Below are 20,986 nucleotides of genomic sequence, written 5' to 3'. Positions count from 1 at the left end.
ATTGAACCTAGGACCCTGGTGTTGTGAGGCAGCAGTGCTAACCACTGAGCCACCATGTCACCCCCTTAGATTAGGTTTAGTTTAGATTTCCTACAGTGTGGAAACAGGCCCTTTGGCCTAAACAGTCCACACCGACCCTCTGAAGAGCAACCCACCCAGACCTATTCCACTACATTTACCCCTGACTAATATGCTATTAGCAATTTAGCATGGCTAATTCACCTAACCTGCACATCTTTGGACTGTAGGAGGAAACCCACACAGACCGGGGGGAAGAATGTGCAAACTCCACACAGACAGTCGCCCAAAGCAGGAATTGAATCAAGGTCCCAGGCACTTCAGGCAGCAGTGCTAACCACTGAGCCACCGTGCCAGAAGATTGAGGTGGAGGGAGCTACTAGGATTGGAGCTTATGGGGAGAAGGGAACATTGAGGTCATAAATAAAGGCAGGACATTGGCTTTAATCGGCAAACTGCACCACCATGCCCCCACCCCCTTTCCCAAGTATCATGACCAAATCCAACTCCGCCTGCCAAGCTCAAAAGCTGACAAGCAGAACTGCATTTTATTTCCTGCTAGGAGGCTTACTCATGCTGTAGGCTGCAGCTGGGTTAATCTGGCAGTGGCAGACTGAGGCTTTGTGTGCTATTAATTGGCCACTTAAAGTTCTCAATTAGTGGTGAGATGGGAAACTTCGAGGAGAAAGTGAGGTCTGCAGATGCTGGAGATCAAAGTTGAAACTTTCTTGCTGGAACAGCACAGCAGGTCAGGCAGCATCCAGGGAACAGGAGATTCGACATTTCGGGCACAGGCCCTTCTTCAGGATGGGAAACTTGGCCAGTTTATACCATTCCCTACCTCTGAACTAAGAGGCCCAGGTTCAAGTCCCACCTGCTCCAGAGGTGTGTAATAGCATCTGTGAACAGATTGATTTGATAAAGCATTTTTTGAAAAAATAACCCAAAGGCATTCCCTGTCAGAAATAAATTCCAATGGAGGGAGAAAGGTTCTGGAGATCCGGCACAAGTCCTCCAGCTCTTCCCATACTCCCAAAACAAAATTAAATGCCCTATTCACCTTCTAGCTGGCATCCTCCAGTGTTGGAGTTCTTCTGCCACAGGATGGGCCGTGATCCGGGAGAGGTGGGCACACCTGCGACGCTGAGTGACAGGCGGACACCCGGAGCGCGTGCTAAGGGGGCGGGGCCACAGCTGGAGCCCAGTCTCCTCGAGGAAGTGAAATAAGTTCGCAGGTAGAGCCAGTGAACACAAGGCAGGTCTATGTTGTGCAGTAGAGGGGGTGGAAAAAAACAAGTGGTCACATATTTGACAGAAACTTTCAATAAAGACATTTTAGCTCAGAAGATTCATGAGCTTGCTCTTCTAAATAAACAACTTCGCTTCCAGTTGCTCGCGGAAATCTATGGACTCCGGACCGCGATACGAACAGTGTGCTGAGGGTAATGTCCTGCAACTTGTTTTGCAATTACTCTGTGCTGATTCTGTTCGACACAGTTGAACGATCTTTTCCTGTATTATTTAACAACAAATACGAGTCATTTGAAGTAATGTTGTAATTTGACCTCTGTCTAGAGGTATCGTTATTTTGCAGCTGAAGTGGACGTATGTTGAGTATCGGATTTGACTGCGTGGTCAGAGCACAAAGTAAAATTACAACTTAGAATATGTCGTTTAATAGAACCACAGCAATAAGAGGTATAGTTGGTAAGTTTGCAGATGACACCAAAATTGGAAGTGTAGTGGACAGCGAAGAGGGTTACCTCCGATTACAACGAGATCTTGGATCAGATGCTCCAATGGGCTGAGGAGTGGTAGATGGAGTTTAACTAGATAAACGTGAGGTTCTACATTTTAGAAAAGCAAATCTTGGCAGAACTTATACCCTTGATGGGAAGGTCCTCGGGAGTGTTGCTAAGCAAAAAGACCTTGGAGTGTAGGCTCACAGCTCCTTGAAAGTAGAATCGCAAGTAAATAGGATAGTGAAGAAGGCGTTTGATATACTTTCCTTTATTAGTCAGAGTATTGAGTACAGGAGTTGAGAGGTCATGTTGCGGCTGTACAGGACATTGGTTAGGCCACTTTTGGAATAGTGTGTGCAATTCTGGTCTCCTTCCTATCGGAAAGATGTTGTGAAACTTGAAAGGGTTCAGGAAAGATTTACAAGGATATTGCCAGGGTTGGAGGATTTGAGCTGTAGGGAGAGATTGAATAGGCTGGAGCTGTTTTCCCTGGAGCATCGGAGACTGAAAGGTGACCTCGTAGATGTTTATGAGGGGCATGGATAGGAGAAATAGACAAAGCCTTTTCCCTGGGGTCGGGGACACCAGAACTAAAGGGTATAGGTTTAGGGTGAGAGAGGAAAGATATAGAAGAGACCTATGGGGCAATGGTTTCATGTAGAGGATGGTACGTGTATGGGATGAGCTGCCAGAGGAAGTGGTGGAGGCTAATACAATTGGAACATTTAAAAGACATTTGGCTAGGTATGTGAATGGAAAGAGTTTGGAGGGATATGGGCTGGGTGCTGGCAGGTGGACTAGATTGGGTTGGGAAATATGATTGGCATAGACGAGTTGGACCAAACGGTCTGTTTCCGTGCTGTACATTTCTATGACTCTAACCACTCTTGGTGGTTATTTGTTTTTGCTCACTCTGCTTCAAATTACCATTCTTCCATTTAAATATTATTACATTATTCATAAGTAGTCATTCGAACAATAATCTTACCAGAGCATCACTTTAAAAAAACAGGCAAGTTTATCAGATTTTCCCCTATTCTAGGTTTCATTTTCATTAGAAACAATCAGTTTCTATTTGCAGTGGCCTGTGTTTTATCAAGTTACCTTGTAATATCCTCTGTTCTGATGAAAATCTAATGTTTCAGGTTGTTTTATTTGTGGTTCTTCACCCTAGATGTCACCTGAGTGAAATTGCAATAACTTAACATCCTGTAATATAGAGCCCAACACTGTTATTGGTCATTCAACTGTGGTCATAAATCCTGCATTTGATTTAAAATTTTGTATTCCACTTAAGTTTTTATTTACTCAAATTAGAAAAACAAACACACTCATCTACCACACTTCAGTCCAACAGACCACATAGAAGGTTCACTGTTCATAACTTCAATTTTCTTTAACTAAATGTTCTTAAATATAATTATTCTAAAGTTACAAATTCTAATAATCTCTGTAACATGTCTCTGCACCAAGGTAAAAAGTGATGGTGAAAAATATTTTGCAATGTGATTTACATGTCTCTATGGTTATAGCATTATGACCAGGGTAAATAGACAGAGAAGCATTTTTTGTGTGGTTTGCTGGTGTGTTGATTGAAAATAGAGAGCAAAAATGGCACAATAATTTAAAAAAAGTTCCAGCAAATGTGTGAAAATTATCCTCAAAATGGAACTGGCAAAGTCCTAGCATTATTCTAAAAAAATTACATTTCCCAGGTCCATGTTTCTTTCCTGATATATGATACTTTCAAAGTAAACATAGTGCTACAGAAGGGATCTGACCAAGATTCTGTATATCGGTCTTCCCCATTTATATTCTACCTCTTTTCAAGATTGAGTTGAGAGAGATTTAGAAGCTTGTCACCATAAACTAGGAGGATTGGAGAACATGAAGAGCTTTCAGTGAAATGCTGGCAAGTTGAATGAGTTGCATTCTGTCTCAGCTGGATTTAGATAAGATAATACACCTACGTTAGTTGTATTTGTGGTTAGTGCTATATCAGTGGCACTGTTCAGGAACTTTTGGAGAGATGGCCAGCTCTATTTTCAAAACTTTAATTCAGTTTTGCACAAAGAATTACAAACACATTAATGAGAGAGTATCACTTTTATTGTAATAACTTCAGAATTTTCATGAAGGGAAGGCCTATCCTTTCAATGTTTGTTTCACCATTCAAGGCTTTCATCTAGTTATGTTTTATTCCCTATGTATTGAACATGCTGTGTTTTCTGCAGTTGTCTACAAATCAACACCAACTCAATTAAAAAGTAAGTCAGTGGCAGCTAATTATTTTTGTAAAATTTGTGAGTATGATGTTTGTTATGGTCCCCTCACTTATTTGCTTATGTTAGGGTACACCCATGTATGTTATATCAGGTACTGTACAGCTACACCAGTCATGTCAGTAATTATCAAGTCTTGCTTTACTCGGCAAAATCTTCATATTAATTAGTGGAATCTGGAAGCTAAAAATCAATGAAAGGTGGCTTCCCACACCATATTTTGGTTAATAGCAAACAAAAATTGAACTGAACATACTGAGCAAGATAGTAGTGAGGTATTAAATGCAATTTTAGAAATTTTGCATTCTTTGGTTGTTTTGAATTTAGTATAAAATGCTTTCATTCTATAAACCTCAAGCCCTCACAATTATTTTATATTTCTTTTAAAAACCCTACAGGTTCTTTCATTTCAGTAGCATGTCCTAATAAGTCTCAATGGGCTTTGTGTCAGATCATCAACGTAACAACCGAAGACAAAGATAGTCAACCTTACAGAACAAGTGAAAAATTAAATGGAACTGAACGTGAAACAATAAAGTGGCTTGACACACGATACAACCTGTACATTGGATTGGCCTTAGCAGTCACCTCCAGTCTCCTCACAGGATCCAGTTTTATACTAAAGAAGAAAGGTCTCTTGCGTGTGTCTGAGAAAGGAATTACCAGAGCTGGTAAGTCTTTTTTTTTTATTTTAACATCATTTTCTTAGTGTTATGGTTCAGAGATCTCTTTGATGTGTAGTGTATGAGATGATTGGCTTTGCAGAAGCAATTGTAAGGTATCACTAATAAATGTCTTTGTCAAATTAAAAATGTAATTTTCACATGAACTTAAATGTATAAAATAGCACTTGTGGATGAGTCTGCTGTTTTGTGGTGTTTTGTCAGTAATGAGCTTAGTATTTTCTTACAATCAAGAAAAAAATTGGAAATTAGCATAAGCTGGACGATCAGAGTTCTGAATGAAATTATTTTCTTGGTTGAAATGCGTTTCCACGCACATTTTGTTTTCTGTCCAGCTTGGACACTTTGTAACACACCCCTTAGCATTGGAAAAAGCCATGCAATTTCTTTCAACTGAGGCCCAATTAACCTTTTTGGATATTTTTATACATTTAATACATATTGCTATAAGTGGGTCAACAATTTGTTCTTCAACTGTATTCCAATAGGTTAATGAAAGTAGAAATTCTAAACTTTTTTTGGTTTTTATATTTATGAAATTTTGTTTTTCTTCTTTTGAAGTGTTTTTCCAATAAATAACGTGTTCATAAATGGATGTAACCATCACTGACTAGGCCAGCAATCACTGTACTAGAGAAGGTGATGCTGAGCTATCTTGCTAAACTATTGCAAATCTTAGGAAGAGAGTTTCAGAATTTTTGATCTAGTGTATGTGAAGGAACAACAAAGTAATAATCCAAGTTTGGATGGTGTGTGGCTTGGACAGGAACTTGGTGTGGTGCTAACCTTGTTCCTCTAGGTCGTAGAAGTCACAGGTTTGGAAGGTGCTGTCAAAGGGGTTTTGGTAAGTGATTGCAGTGTATTGTTTTGGTGTCATGCATGGGATGTGAATGTCACTGGCTGAGCCAGCATTTATTGCCCTTTCTTAGTTGTTCCCGAGAAAGTGGTGGTGAGCTTAGCGTATGTGGATCCTCAAAGCTGTCAGGGAGGTATTCCAGGATTTTCTCCCAGAGACAGAAAGAGCAGGGTTATATATCAAAGTCCAGATGGTGAGTGTTTGGAGAAGAATTTGCAGATAGCAGTGTTTCCATGTATTTGTTGCCTTGGTCCTTCTAGATGGTAGTGATGATGATATTGGGAAGGTCCTGTCTAAGGAGCCTCTGTATGATCCTGCAGTGCATCTTGCAGTTGGCACAAACTGCTGTTACCGTGGAGGGACTGAATGTTTGTGGGTGTAGGGCCAATTAAATAGGCAGCTTTGCACTGGATGGTGTCAAGCTTCTTGACTGTTGCATTTGGCCAACAGATCAGTTCATTCAGTTGTCTGGACAGCTGCTTTGTAATGCGAAATGATGCCAACAGCACAAGTTCAGTAGCCGTACCACCTGAGATTACCATGAAGATCACAGCTGAGTCCTAATGAGAAAGCAGCCCAATCATCTGTTAGGACTATGCTGCCTTTACCTTTACCTCCTTGTCCATGTTTTGACTTGCTGCCATGAAACATCATGTAGTCAAGAGTCAATGTTGAGAACATCCAAAAAAAAGCTCCTCCTCAATTCTTCTATAAACTGTGCCGCCACCTCTAAGGCTCCGTCCTATCAATAGGACATGACTTTTTCAGGGTGATATCAGAGATACCTGTCTGTAAGGTATGAGTCTGACAGTTTGAATTTGAGGTAGTTGCTTGACTAATCCTGAGACTGTTCTTCCAATTTTGGTATGAGACTCCAGACGTTAGCAAGGAAGATTTTTTTCCAGGTCAACAGGTTTGCCTTTTTCATTTCCAGTGTCGAGAATGATGTCAGGTAGTCTGTGGGTTTCACTCTCGTCTTTTATGATGTGCAAGTGCCAGTGTTGTACCGGGGTGGACAAAGTTAAAAATCACACGAAACTGGGTTATAGTCCAACAGGTTTATTTGGAAGTACAAGCTTTTGGAGCACTGCTTTGTCAGGGTAGCTAGTCACCTGACTACCTGACAAAGGAGCAGCGCTCCCAAAGCTTGTACTTCCAAATAACACCAGGTTATAGTCCAACAGGTTTATGCTATCCTTTCTTTTAGGCTTTTTAGTGGCTTTATGTGACTGAGTTATTTGTTGAGGCATTTCAGATGGCTGTAAACTATCAAGCACTTTGGTTTGGGTCTGGAATCACATAGGTAAGGATAAAAGATTTTGTTGTCTAAAGGACATTAGTAAACCAGTTGATTTTTAATAACCGTTGATGGTTACATGGTTGTTCTTAGACTAGCTTTTAATTCTAGATTTTATTGATTTCCAATTTTTACCATTTACTTTGGTGTGATTCAAACCCATTTCTCCAGAACATGAAGTTCTGAGGAAGGATCCTATCAAACTCAACATTAACTTTGTTTCTCTTTGCCTATATGCTGCCAGACCTATTCACTTTCTCCAGCATTTATTTTTATTTCAGATTAGCATCTAAAGCATTTTGCTTTTATACATAGAACATCGGTCTGAGGTTCTGGATTACTGGTCCAGTGACACTACCACAGCACCTTAAAACTTCCTCTCACTGTTAAGTTTTGATTAATGAAATGTTGTAGGATATGATTATAGTATTCTTATTTCCAAATAAAGTAAACATAATTATTTCAGAAATTTTGTATAGATTGCTTCGAGATTTTGATGAGAAATCCTACAGAATTACTGGTTCTTAAGTTGTCAATTGGATATGGTATCAGTTTTTATTTAAATATAAGGTTATTGTCCGCAATCTTTTCAGCCAACTTTTTGCTAAACCTAACTTATCTTTTTTCTTCTTCTTCTCTCACCCACCTATCGCTGCATCTTTTAAGGTGCTGCATTTTCGGAAAGCAAATCTTAGCAGGACTTAATGGTAAGATCCTAGGGAGTGTTACTGAACAAAGAGACCTTGGAGTGCAGGTTCATAGCTCCTTGAAAATGGAGTCACAGGTGGATAGGATAGTGAAGATGATGTTTGTTGTGCTTTCCTTTATTGGTCAGAGTATTTAGTGCAGGAGTTGGCAGGTCAAGTTGCGGCTGTACAGGACACTGGTTAGGCTACTCTTGCAATATTGCGTGCAATTCTGGTCTCCTTCCTATTGGAAAAATGCTGTGAAACTTGAAAGCATTCAGAAAATATTTACAAGGATGTTGCCAAGGTTGGAGGATTTGGGCTATAGGGAGAAGTTGAATAGGCTGGGGCTATTTTCCCTGGAGCGTCAGCGGCTGAGAGGTGATCTTATAGAGGTTTATAAAATTGAGGGGCATGGATAGGATAAATAGACAAAGACTTTTTCCCTGGGGTGAGGGAGTCCAGAACTAGAAGGCATAAGTTTAGGGTGAGAGGGGAAAGATATAAAAGAGACCTAAGGGGCAACTTTTTCACGCAGAGGGTGGCACGTGTATGGAATGAGCTGCCAGAGGAAGTGGTGGAGGCTAGTTCAATTGCAACTTTTAAAAGGCATCTGGTATATGAATAGGAAGGGTTTGGAAGGTTATCAGGCAGGTGAGACTAGATTGGGTTGGGATATCTGGTTGGCATGGACGAGTTGGACCAAAGGGTCTGTTTCCGTGCTGTACATCTCTATGACTCTATGACCTGTTGCTTTATTGATGATTGCATCTCACTCCACAAGTCTGTCCGTACTATTTTTTTGTTTTTGTGAATAAAGGCCTTGACATCCATCACCTTTCTGTGGATATTTGCGTTGATAAGATGGTGTCCAGTGAAAGTTGACTTTTTTCTCTTTGTTCAAAAAGATGTGGATATTAATAAGTGTCATTATGCCAGTGTTTATTGTTCATCCTGTATTGTCCTTGGTGATGCTGAGCTGCCGTAGTCTGTGTGGTGTAGGTAGTCATAATGCTGCAGGAGTTATGGGTACTGTTTGTTACTTAACTGGCTCTACTTTCTAGTGATTTGGAAGGGTGCAGGGCAGAGGGTGGAAAAAAGTTTGCCTCTTGTCACTAACTACAAATGGGCTTCTCTTCCTTCCAAAATCAATTATTTACTTCCTGTAATCATGTGACCAGAGTTGTGTACAAAAGTCCAGTTGTGCCTTAAGCACTGTCTTGTATGGTTCCAGTATTGTACTCAATACCTTGCCCAATGAAGGAAAGCCATCCTTTTTGCCTTTGTAGCCACCTTTTACCTCTTGTATTACTTTCAGGGATCTGGGACATGCCCAGTGTCTCAATGGTTACCACTGCTGTCTCTGAGCACCAGGGACTTATGTTCAATTCCACCCCTAGATAACTGTAAATGTGGAGTTTGCACATTCTCCCTGCATCTGTGTGGGTTTTCTCCCACAGTCCAAAGATGTGCAGGTTAGGTGGATTGGCCATACTAAATTACCCATAGTGTCCTGGAATGTGAGCCATGGAAAATGCAGGGTTACAGGGATACAATGTGATGCTCTTCAGACGGTTGGCTTCCACATTCTAGGGATTCTATGACTCTAAGACTCTGAACACTTGAACGGTGTACACCGCCCTGTACAGATTTTAAAATCAATATGAAGAATATAAACTTAAAGCCACTTAGTTTTTGTACTTTTTCCAAATCCTTTATTGTATAGAACGAGTCAGAAGGCCTTTGAGAAGGTTGAAAGTAAGTGAATTAACTATTAGCAAAATAAACATCTTCACAGGAATGTTGAAACGCTCAACTTCGGCATGGGGAACTATAAATCTTCATGGTTACATTTACTTGGTTTTGTTATTGGATTTGTCAGGTTTTCAGTCCACCTTTCATTTAAAAATATTTACAGCAAAGAATTAGCCCTTTTTTATTCATCACATTGAGACCAAAGCTAGTTTAACCAGACTATCTTTAACCCTCTAGCCCCACAATTCTTTCTTCCTCAGGTTCTTATCCTTTGGGAAGCCACAATTAAATCTGCCTTCACAACAATCTTATGCAATGCTCTCCAAATCCCACATGCTTATGGAAGAAAAACACATTTCCGCATAATGCCATTGGTTCTTTTGGCAATCACCATATTCTCTGGATCTTGACCCTTGTAATAATGGCACTGTCCAGGCACTTCATGATTTTTAACCCCTTTATCAAATCTCTCAATGTTCTCTGGAGAAACAGTGGCTTTCTCCTTAATCCATCCATGTAGCGAATACCCTGAAACCATTATCTCACGTTGTTTTTTGTGCCATCCCCAAAGCCTTCATATCCTTTGTACAATTGACAAACTACTCCAGCTGAGGCCAAAACAGAGTTGTGCAAAGGTTCATCATAACTCCTTGCTCTTTTGCTCCATGCTTCTATTTATCCCAAGATCTTGTCTCTTATTGACCATTTTCTTGAAATGGATTCAGGAAGGTGTGTGGGTCAGAACTGTGACATTTGCAGCAAGATCGAGAGCATTCTTCCATACCAGGTTCTTAACTTACAATTGAGAGGTATGATGTTTCTGATTTACTTTAGTTATAAGATCCTTACATGTTTTGGCACGGAACCTGACCATTCTGAATTATATTGCAACACCTGAAGGTATTCTGAACTGGTGGTGAAAGGGACAAGAGAGTTTAAGTTACCTGTCCTCCATTTTGCTTCAATTTATTCTGGCCCTATGCCTATTTCTGCAAAATAACAAGAGCTGAGCAGAAGATGACAATTTCACCCATCTGTGGGAAACGTCTAACTCAGGCATGTTTATTTTCTGTGATATCACCCTTGATGCCAATATCATCCTTTAATAGGATTTAGCAAATAGTTCATAAAATGCACACTTGAAAAATTAAGAAATAAGGGACATTTTAAGGTTTTTGAGAAAATTTTTAACTTCAGCTTTGGATGAGATTGTTGGTTTGCCTGTCGAGCTGGTTGGTTTTGTATGCAGATGTTTCGTCACTCTAGTAGGTAACATCATTAGTGCGCCTTCCAATGAAGTGTTTTGTACTAGTCCACTTGTTATTTATCTGACCCGGTCTGTTATGGTGGGTTGTGTCATTTCTGGTCCTGCTCCGCAGTGGCTTGTATATAGGATCCATTGGAATGTAACCATTTTGGGACAAGCTAACCAAAGACCTGCACAGGAGTTTCTAGAGGTCTGGATCTCAACCCCGAACACTATCAACAAGCATATAGAAATGGATCCTATATATGAGCCACTGCAAGGCAGGACTGGAATGACACAGCCCACCATAATAGTTCCAGGTTCTCCGGGAGATAGATTTCTTTCTTGACTATCTGATATTGGTACAGTTGGAAAAAGGAGCAAATCAAACAGTCAGGGCAGACAGGAATGACTGACAACAAAGTAGGATTACTAAATTAAATTGCATTTATTTCAATGCAAGAGGCCGAACAGGGAAGGCAGATGAACTCTGGGCATGGTTGGGAAAAGAGGGCTGGGATATTGTAGCAATTAGAGATCTGGCTCAGGGATGGACAGGACTGGCAGCTGAATGTTCCAAGGTACAGATGCTATAGGAAAGATAAAAAGGAGGACAAGAGGAGGGGGGAGTGGTGTTTTTGATAAGGGATATAATTACAGCTGTACTTAGGGAGGGTATTCCCAGGAATACGTCCAGGGAAGTTATGTGGGTGGAACTAAGAAAAAGGAAAGGGATGATCACCTTTATTGGGATTGTACTATGACCCCCCCCCCCCCCCCCCCCCCCCCATAGTCAGAGGGAAATTGAGAAACAAATTTGTAAGGTGATCTCAAAACCTGTAAGAATAATGGAAGAGGATCTTAACTTTCCAAACATAGACTGGGACTACCATAGTGTTAAGAGTTTAGTTGGAGAGGTATTTGTGTGTACAATAACATTTACTAATTCAGTATGAGGATATACCTACTAGAGAAGGTGCAAAACTTGACCTCAGCAGGGCAGCTGACTGAAGTGTCAGTCAGGGAGCAATTTAGGGCCAGCGACCATAATTCTATTAAGTTTTAAAATAGTGACGGAAAAGGATAGACCAGATCTAAAAGTTGAAGTTCTAAATGGAGGAAGGCCAATTTTAACGGTAATAGGCAAGAACTTTCAAAAGCTGATTGGAGGCAGGTTGGTATTCACAGGTAAAGGGATGGCTGGAAAATGGGAAGCCTTCATAAATGAGATAACGAGAATCTGGAGACAGTATATACCTGTTAGGGTGAAAGGAAAGCCTGGTAAAATTAAAGAATGCTGGATGACTAGAGAAATTGAGATTTTGGTGAAGAAAAGGAAGGAAGCATATGTCAGCTGTAGACAGCAGAGATTGAGTAAATCTTTAGAGTATAAAGGCAGTAGGAGTATACTTTTTAAGAGGGAAATCAGGAGGGCATGAGATAGCTTTGGCAAATAGGATTAAGGAAAATCCAAAGGAATTTTATAAATACATTTAGGACCAAAGAGTAACTAGGGAGAGAATAGCACCCCTCAAAGATCAGAAAGAAAGCCCATGTATGGAACTGCAGGAGATGGGGAAAATAATAAATGAATGTTCACTGTGGAAAAGGACATGGAATATACAGAATATGGGGAAACGGTGACATCTTAAAAAATGTTTTATATTACAGAGGAGGAGGTGCCGAATGTCTTAACACACACAGGTGGATAAATCCCAAGGACCTGATCAGGTGTACCCTAGAACTCTGTGAAGCTAGGGAAGTGATTGCTGAGCCTCTTGCTGAGATATTTGTATCATCAATAGTCACAGGTGAGGTACTGGAATACTGGAGGTTGGCTAATGTGGTGCAACTATTTAAGAAGGGTGGTAAGGAAAAGCCAGGGAACTATAGACCAGTGAGTCTGACATTGGGCAAGTTGTTGGTAGGATTCCTGATAGACAGGATTTACATGTATTTGCAAAGGCAAGGACTGATTAGGGATAGTCAGCATGGCTTTATGTGTGGGAAATAATGTCTCACTAACTTGAGTTTTTTTTTTGAAGAAGTACTAAAGAGGATTGATGAGGGCAGAGCTGTGGACATGATCTATACAGACTTCAGTATAGCATTCAACAAGGTTTCTCATGGTAGACTGCTTAGTAAGGTTAGATCTTGTGTAATACAGGGAGAACTACCCATTTCAGTATAAAACTGGCTCGAAGGTAGAAGATAGAGGATGGTGGTGGAGAGTTGCTTTTCAGAATGTGACCAGTGGAATGCCACGAGGATCTGTGCTTGGTCCATTGCTTTTTGTCATTTTATATAAATGATTTGGATGTGAACACAGGAGGAATAGTTAGTGGAGGTGTCGTGCACAGCGAAGAAGGCTACCTCAGAGTACAAAGGCATCTTGATCATCTGCGCCAATGGGCCGAGGAGCGGCAGATGAATGCTAATTTAGATAGATGTGAGGTACTGCATTTTGGGAAGGCAAATCAGGGCAGAGCTTATACACTTAATGGTAAAGTTCTGGGGAGTGTTGCTGAACAAAGACCTTGGGAATGCAGTTTCATAGTTCCTTGAAAGTGGAGTCACAGGTAGGTAAGATAGTGAAGAAGACATTTGGTATTCTTTCCTTTGTTGGTCAGAGCATGGAGTATAGGAGTAGGTAGGTCATGGTGCGGCTGTACAGGACATTGGTTAGGCTACTTTTGGAATATTGCGTGCAATTCTGTTCTCTCGTTTCAAAAGGATTTTGTAAAACTTGATAACAGTTCAGAAAAGATTAACAAGGATTTTGCCAGCGATGGAGGATTTGAGCTATAGGGAGAGACTGAATGGGCTGGGGCTGTTTTTCCTAGAGCATTGGAGGCTGAGTATTGACCTTTTTATAGAGGTTTATAAAATCATGAGGGACATGGTAGAATAAATAGACCATGCCTTTGCCTGGGATGGGGGAGTCCAGAAATAGAGGGCATAGGTTTGGGATGAGAGGGAAAAGATATAAAAGGGACCAAAGCAGCAACTTTTTCATGCAGAGGGTGGAATGAGCTGCCAGAGGAAGTGGTGGAGGCTGGTACAACTACAACATAAAAGGCATCTGGATGTATATGAATAGAGGGATATGAGCCAATGCTGGCAAATGGGATTAGGTTAATTTAGGATATCTGATCAGCATGGACGAGTTGGACCGAAGGATCTGTTTCTGTACTGTACATCGCTATGACTATTTACTTCTGGTCTGGTTGTGTCAACAGCACAAACTAATATTTTATATTCCACTGATTTTTTTTTTTATATATCATAGAAATGGTTAAAATGGTGATAATCACCCAATAATCGGTGTTTATGATGTTGATTGAGGGATAGATATTGGTCAGAACACTGGGAATAACTCAACAGCTCTTCTTTGAAATAGTGTCATAGATTTCTTTATGTTCACTTGAAAAAGCAGACGGTGTCCTGGTTTAATATCCATCAAAAAATGGCATCTCCAAAGATACAGAGCTCATTCAGTACCACACTAGAATGTCAGCCTGGGTTTCTGTTCGTTCAAGCATTGGAATGGGTCTTGAACCTGGGACCTTATAATTCAGAGTCAACAGGTGCGACCAACAGGTGCTAACACTGGCAGTAAGAAAATTTGGATCCAGATTGGCTAACATCAGGAAGGTGGATAACTCATACTTTTGTAGGAACATTAACCTTGATTGCATCATATTACTATTTGACAATTGGTATAATGTTAAGCAAAGCAGTTCAGTTTGCTACCATTTGGATTTTACCAAAACACTTAATGCTTTACATTAGATTAGATTCCCTGCAGTATGGAAACAGGCCCTTCGACCCAACAAGTCCACACCGACCCTCTGAAGAGTAACCCACCCAGACCCATTTCCGTCTGACTAAGGCACCTTTGGGCAATTTAGCTTGGCAAATTCACTTGACCTGCACATCTTTGGACTAGAGCACCTGGAGGAAACCCACACTGTTTTGATTTTGATTTTATTTCTAGAAATGCAAGAATTTCATTAGTATTGAAATTTAAGGAGTCAGATTTTCTGAAGAGTGGCAATGGTATTCAGATTACCATTCCACTCCTAATGTTTTTTTAACATTAGGGAAGAACTCCACAGTTCTTTCTGGAAATTCCAATCATGGCTACTGCAAAAGTGCAGACCATAACGTCAATCCAACTGGGTCATTCTAAGACTCTTGAGGAAGAGTATTTGGAAGTGTTTAGAAAGTTAGTAGGGTATATTTAGTAGCTGTGCAGAAATTAGGCAAGGTTTTTAATTGTCTACTTTTCCCTGGCTAACAATTAATTGCAGTGGAATGCTTAGAATTCTCCAGATTTAAATGGATACGTTTGAAGAGTTCCAGACACACACAACTTCCCATCAGTATTTTCAATGTCTTGAACAATTCCCTTGGAATCTGCTGGAACAGGGATTCCATGGAGTCCCAATGCATAACTCCTATTTCCATTGCAGTAATGACAATCTGGTGCTCAAAATATGGACCAAGGTCACTTCTCATTTTCTCTAATAAAGTTTTGGTATTCTTTTGTTCCTTCCTCTTTAATAATTTGCTTTATACAGTAACATTTTACATAAATGTCAAGAACAATTGATGTGGAAATTTGAGAAACATCCTGTATGTTGTGTTAAAGTTCACCATTGCAATGACTAAATTAAAGGTTCTTTGGTCTCCATTTCAGCAACATTTTGGCAGTTCAACTATCTCTTCTAATGGTTGCTTTTGAAATTATAATTTACATGACCAACTGCAATAAATGAAGCAGATTTTTGTATATAATGTAAGCAATAAATAAACTTCAGTTTAATTTTCTGGCTCGTCAAGATCTGCATTTAGTACTTTTTTAAAAAGTCCAGTTTATCTTAACTTTATTCAGTTTCATAGCTTCTTAGATGTTTACTCGTTTTGAAGAAGTGTTTTAGGGTCTTAAATAAGTTTTAGGAAAATGAGATTTGTCTAATGGAGTTACAATAAACCTTGAATAGAAGTTGAAGAATTTCACATTCATGAATGTTTGTTATTTTAAGTGTTGGAGTCTGAAATAAGAACACAATTTATAAGTTACCTTTTACGGTGGTTAGTCTGTCTAATAATAGTGTCTTAGATAAATTTAAAACATGGTGATTAAGTTAGTGGTACTTAATGAAAAATACAATGATCATGAGAGGGCTGGCAAATCCAACCATTTGATTTCCCCATGAACAGTAGCGGTCTAGTCAAAAGTGGACCCAAAGTTGATCCATCAATTTGATTGTACTATTGTGATTTTGCAGGGCAGGGAGGATATGCCTATCTAAAAGAGTGGCTGTGGTGGGGAGGACTCCTCTCTAGTAAGTGTTTTTTTTTAATTACCTAATTGATTTTTAATTTGAGAATGTAACAAAAAATAATCTTCTATAAACAGCAGCCTGTTTGACTGGCATCACATCCATGACCTTCGTCATTTATTCGCTTCACCACTGCAAAGTGACAGCAATATGCTCCATCCACAAGATATGCTGCAGTAACTTACCAAAACCCATTCAACAGCATTTTCCAAATTGATGATGTCTATAGCTACAAAGAAAGGAGCAGTAGATGCATGGGAACACCAACATCAAGTTCCCCTCCAAGCCACGCATCCTTCAGACTTGGAACTATATTGTCATTTCTCACTGTTCGGCCAAGATCTTGTAACCTTTTTCCTAACATCAGTGTGGATGTCGCTATACTCCAAGGACCACAGTGATACAAGAAGCCAGCTTATCACTCCCCAAGGGTAATTAAGGATGGGCAATAAATGTGCGGCCCATGTTTCCATGAACAAATATTTAAAAAAAAAACTGACAAACATGAGTGGGGTGCAGGAGCACAGTGGAAGTGGAAAGGATGCTGAATCATCAAATTGGAATTTAGCACTCCATATGGAGTGTATGCCAGTAGTTAGGTAGTTGTCTGTAGTTGGCGCACACTACTGTTCTTTCAAAGCACATTAATGACCAATTTTTCAAATATGTGCTCTTGGCATGAAATCTATCTTATTGAGAGTGCAAATTATGAATTTGCAGGAATGCATCCTAAGATTTTTCCCAATGTACGATGCTGCAATTTTTGAATGGATTCAGGGTGTTTTCCTGTTATAATACATTCAGAGGACAAATTCACTGTCAAGCCACATTAGATATAGTAATGAGCCAGATTTATATAGTCAATTATTTGAAATAGTCCATGTTCAAATGCAACAAGACTGAGACAATATCCAGGCTTGGACTGATAAATGGCAAGTACTGATGTTCTACATAAATGCCAAGCAATGACCATCTCCAAGAGGAGACAATCTAACCACCTCATCTTGACATTCATTGGTGTCACCATCACTGAATCCTCACTATCAACATCCAGGGGGTTATCATTGACCAACTGGATTTTCTATAGAAATAGGGTGGCTACCAGACTTGAACAGAGGCTAGGAATACTGCATCTAGTAACTTATCTCCTGATTCCCAGAGCTTATCTACCATCTAGAAGGCACAAGTCAGGAGTGTGATGGAATACCCCTACTTACCTGGATGAGTGCAGCTCCAAAAACATTCGACCATATAACTATAAACAGGTCCAACAGCTTTGTTTCAACTCATCCATGCTGACTAAATTTCCCGAACTCCACTAATCTTTCTTGCCTGTGATTGATCCATATCCCTCTAAACCTTTCCTATTCATGTACCTATCCAAATGTCCTGTAGATGTTATAAATGTACATGCATCTACCATTATCCTTGGCAGTTCATTCCACATATGTGGAAAGCTCCTCAAGTTTCTTTTAAATCTTTCATCTTTCACTTTAAAAATATGCCCTCTACATTTGAACTTCCCCTTTTGAGGGAAAAGACCTTTGCTTTTCATTTAATCTATGCCTTCAGTCAGGTCGCCCTTCAAACTCTATCACTGCAGTGAAAAGGGTCCCAGGCTCTCCATGTATCTCAAACCCTCTAATCCTAGCAATGTCCTGGTAATTGTTTTCTGAACCCTCTTCAATTTAATCATTTCTTTCCTATTAGCAGGGTGACCAGAGCTGTACACTACTCTAAAAGTGGTCTCACCAATGTCCTGTACAACCTGCACATGATGTCCCAAATCCTATACTCAGTGGTCTGAGCAATGAAGACAAGCATGCTTAACCACTTTGTCTACCTGTGATGCAACTTTCAATGAACCGATACCTGAGCCCCTAAGTGTCCCTATTTGACAACACCATCCAGGGTCCTACCATTAACTGTCTAAGTCGCACCCTTGTTAGCTTTACCAAAATGCAATACCTCGCAATTATCCAGTACCCATTCGTCACTCCTCAGCCCATTGGCCCAATTGATCAAGGTCCCTTACCATCCAGAACAAAACAGTTCACTTCATTGCCACCACATCCATTCCCTCCACTACCAAATTCCGTATCAGCATTGTGTACTATCTACAAGATACACTGTAGAAATTTACCAAAGAGAGCAAACCCACAACCACTTCCATCTAGAAGGACAAAAGCAGCAGATGTGAGAACATCGCCACATGCAAGTTCTCTAAGCCACTCACCGTCCTGACTTGGAAATATTATGCCATTCCTTCACCTGTGAGTTAAAATCCTGGAAGCAGGAAAGCAGATTATCTGATTGGTGACAAATTGCACCTCCTTTTCTCAATGAGACTTGGGTGATCTTGTATGCCAATTGCTGAAAGTAAGCAATCAAGTGCAGCAGGTGGTGAAAGAGGCAAATGGTATCTTGGCCTTCATAGTGAGTGGATTCAAGTATAGGAGCAGGGTTGTCTTGTTGCAATTGTACTGGGTGTTGGTGAGACCACACCTGGAGTTTTGTGTGCAGTTTTGGTCTCCTTCTCTGGAAGGATGCTCTGGCTTTGGAAGGAATGCAACAAAGCTCAAACATTTACCAGAATGATTCCTGGGATAACAAGACTGAACTATGAGGAGAGACTAGATTGGTTAGGACTATATTCACTGATGTTCAGAAAAAAAAAAGCGTCTCTCATAGAAACCTGTAAATGTCCAACAGAACTAGACAGATTAAACACTGTAAGGATGCTCCCAGTGACCAGAGGGAGTCTTGAACATAAGATAGGCCATTTAGGACTGAGATGATGAGAAATTTCTTCACTCAGTGGTGAGCATGTTGAGGCCAAATCATTGAATGTTTTTGAGAAGGAGCTAACTGTCATTCTTGGGGCTAAAGGGACCAGATGGTATGAGGAAAATCTGGCAACAAGATAGTGATTGGGACGATCAACTATGATCATATTGAATGGCGGACCAGTCTCGCAAAACTTGTGACCGATACTGTACAAAATACTACACCTCAAGCCAAGCTTGAAACAATGAGTTTGATGGCACTGCTTTCATTTTTCCATCAGATCCTTCAGAATGCCACTGTAGAATCTTATAGCACAGAAGACAGCCATTTGGCATGTTGTAGAGTCATAGAGATGTAGAGCACGGAAACACATCCTTCGGTCCAACTTGTTCATGCAATAAGACATACTAAATTAGTCTAGTCCCATTTGCCAGCATTTAGCCCCTGTCCCCCTCAACCCTTCATGTTCATATACCAATCGAGATGCCTTTTAAACGTTGCAATTGCACCAGCATCCATTACTCCATCTGGCAGCATATTCCATACACACACCACTCTGTGCATGCAAAAGTTGCCCCTTAGGTCCCTTATATCTTTCCCCTCTCACCTTTAAACCTACGCCCTCTAGTTCTGTACTCCCTCATCTCAGGGAAAAGACCTTGGCTATTTACCTTTTCCATGCCCCTCATGATTTCATAAACCTCTATAAGGTCACCCCTCAGCTTCCACTCTATGGAAAACAGCCCTAGCCTAATAAACCTCTCCCTATAGTTCAAACCCTCTGACCTAGGCAAAATATTTCTAAATCATTTCTAAATTATTTCATGTTTCATAACATCCTTCCTATAGCAAGCATACCAGAATTGCTCACACTATTCCAAAAGTGGCCTACCCAATGTCCTGTACATGCTGCAACATGACCTCCCAACTCTTCTATTCAATTCACTGACCAGCAAATAAGAGCGTAATAAATGTTGTCTTCACTATCCTATCTACCTGTGACTAAACTGTCAAGGAGCTATGAACCTGCATTCCAAGGTCTTTGTTCAGCAGCACTCCCCAGGACCTTACCATTAAGTGTATAAGTCCTGCTAAGATTTGCTTTCCCAAAATGCAGCACCTCACATTTATCTACATTAAACTTCAACTGCCACTCCTCAGCCCTTTAGCCCATCTGACCAAGATGCCACTCTACTCTGAGGTAACTTTCTTCACCGTCCACTCCACCTCCGATTTTGGTGTCATCTGCAAACTTAATAACCATACCTCCTATATTCACATCCAAATCCTTTTATATAGATGACAAAAAGCAGTGGACCCAACACTGATCCTTGTGGCACACCACTGGTCACAAGCCTGCAGTCTGAAAAGCAACCCTCCACCACCACCACCCGCTATCTTCTACCTTCTGGCTGTTGTGCCAAAAACAGTTTGAAATGAATCCAGTTTCCCTGGTTTCACTCCATATTCAACATCTATTTGATTTCATTGAAACAAACAGAATAATGAGGCCTGAATAGAGTTGATGTCGAGAAGATGTTTCCACCAGTAGAACCCGATGTTCTTATTAATAAGTTGATCAATAGTCATGAGGGGATAACAGGAAAGCACAGTTGAGAAACGTAATCGCCACAATTGAATAGTGGAGCAAACTTGATGGACTGAAAGGCCTAATTCTGCTCCTATATCTTCGAGCCACAGAGATGTACAGCATGGAAATAAACCCTTCGGTCCAACCTGTCCATGCCGACCGGATATCCCAACACAATCTAGTCCCACCTGCCAGCACTCGGCCCATATCCCTCCAAACCTTTCCTATTCATATACCCATCCAAATGCCTCTTAAATGTTGCAATTGTACCAGCCTCCACTCCATCCTCTGGCAGCTCATTCCATATGCGTACCACCTTCTGCGTGAAAAGGTTGCCCCTTAGGTCTCTCTTATATCTTTCCCCTCTCACCATAAACCTATGCCCTCTACTTCTGGACTCCCCGACCCCAGGGAAAAGACTTTGTCTATTTATCCTATCCATGCCCCTCATAATTTTGTAAACCACAAAAGATCACCCCTCAGCCTCCGACGCTCCAGGGAAAACAGCCCCAGCCTGTTCAGCCTCTCCCCATAGCTCAAATCCTCCAACCCTGGCAACATCCTTGTAAATCTTTTCTGAACCCTTTCAAGTTTTACAACATCTTTCCGATAGGAAGGAGACCAGAACTGCACGCAATATTCCAACATTGGCCTAACCAATGTCCTGTACAGCCGCAACATGACCTCCCAACTCC

At 40.6% G+C, this 20,986-nt stretch overlaps 1 protein-coding gene across 2 annotated transcripts in view; it reads left to right on the top strand.

Moving 5' to 3' along the window:
* Positions 1-983: 983 nt before the first annotated feature.
* Positions 984-20,986, top strand: part of LOC122550571 (magnesium transporter NIPA2-like) — a 31,324-nt gene continuing 11,321 nt past the window's right edge. The window contains exons 1-3 of one of the 2 annotated variants that reach the window (XM_043691506.1): positions 984-1,460; positions 4,441-4,713; positions 15,860-15,916. In XM_043691506.1, coding sequence (XP_043547441.1) covers positions 1,424-1,460; positions 4,441-4,713; positions 15,860-15,916 — 367 coding nt within the window. In that variant the 5' untranslated portion in view covers positions 984-1,423. The remainder of the gene's footprint in view (positions 1,461-4,440; positions 4,714-15,859; positions 15,917-20,986) is intronic. The other variant, XM_043691515.1, reaches the window with a different exon arrangement.

The sequence above is a fragment of the Chiloscyllium plagiosum genome, chromosome 1, assembly GCF_004010195.1.
Source record: "Chiloscyllium plagiosum isolate BGI_BamShark_2017 chromosome 1, ASM401019v2, whole genome shotgun sequence".
Taxonomy (NCBI): Eukaryota; Metazoa; Chordata; class Chondrichthyes; order Orectolobiformes; family Hemiscylliidae; genus Chiloscyllium; species Chiloscyllium plagiosum.
The sequence above is the reverse complement of the archived record's forward strand: the minus strand, read 5'-3'. Positions and strand labels throughout refer to the sequence as shown.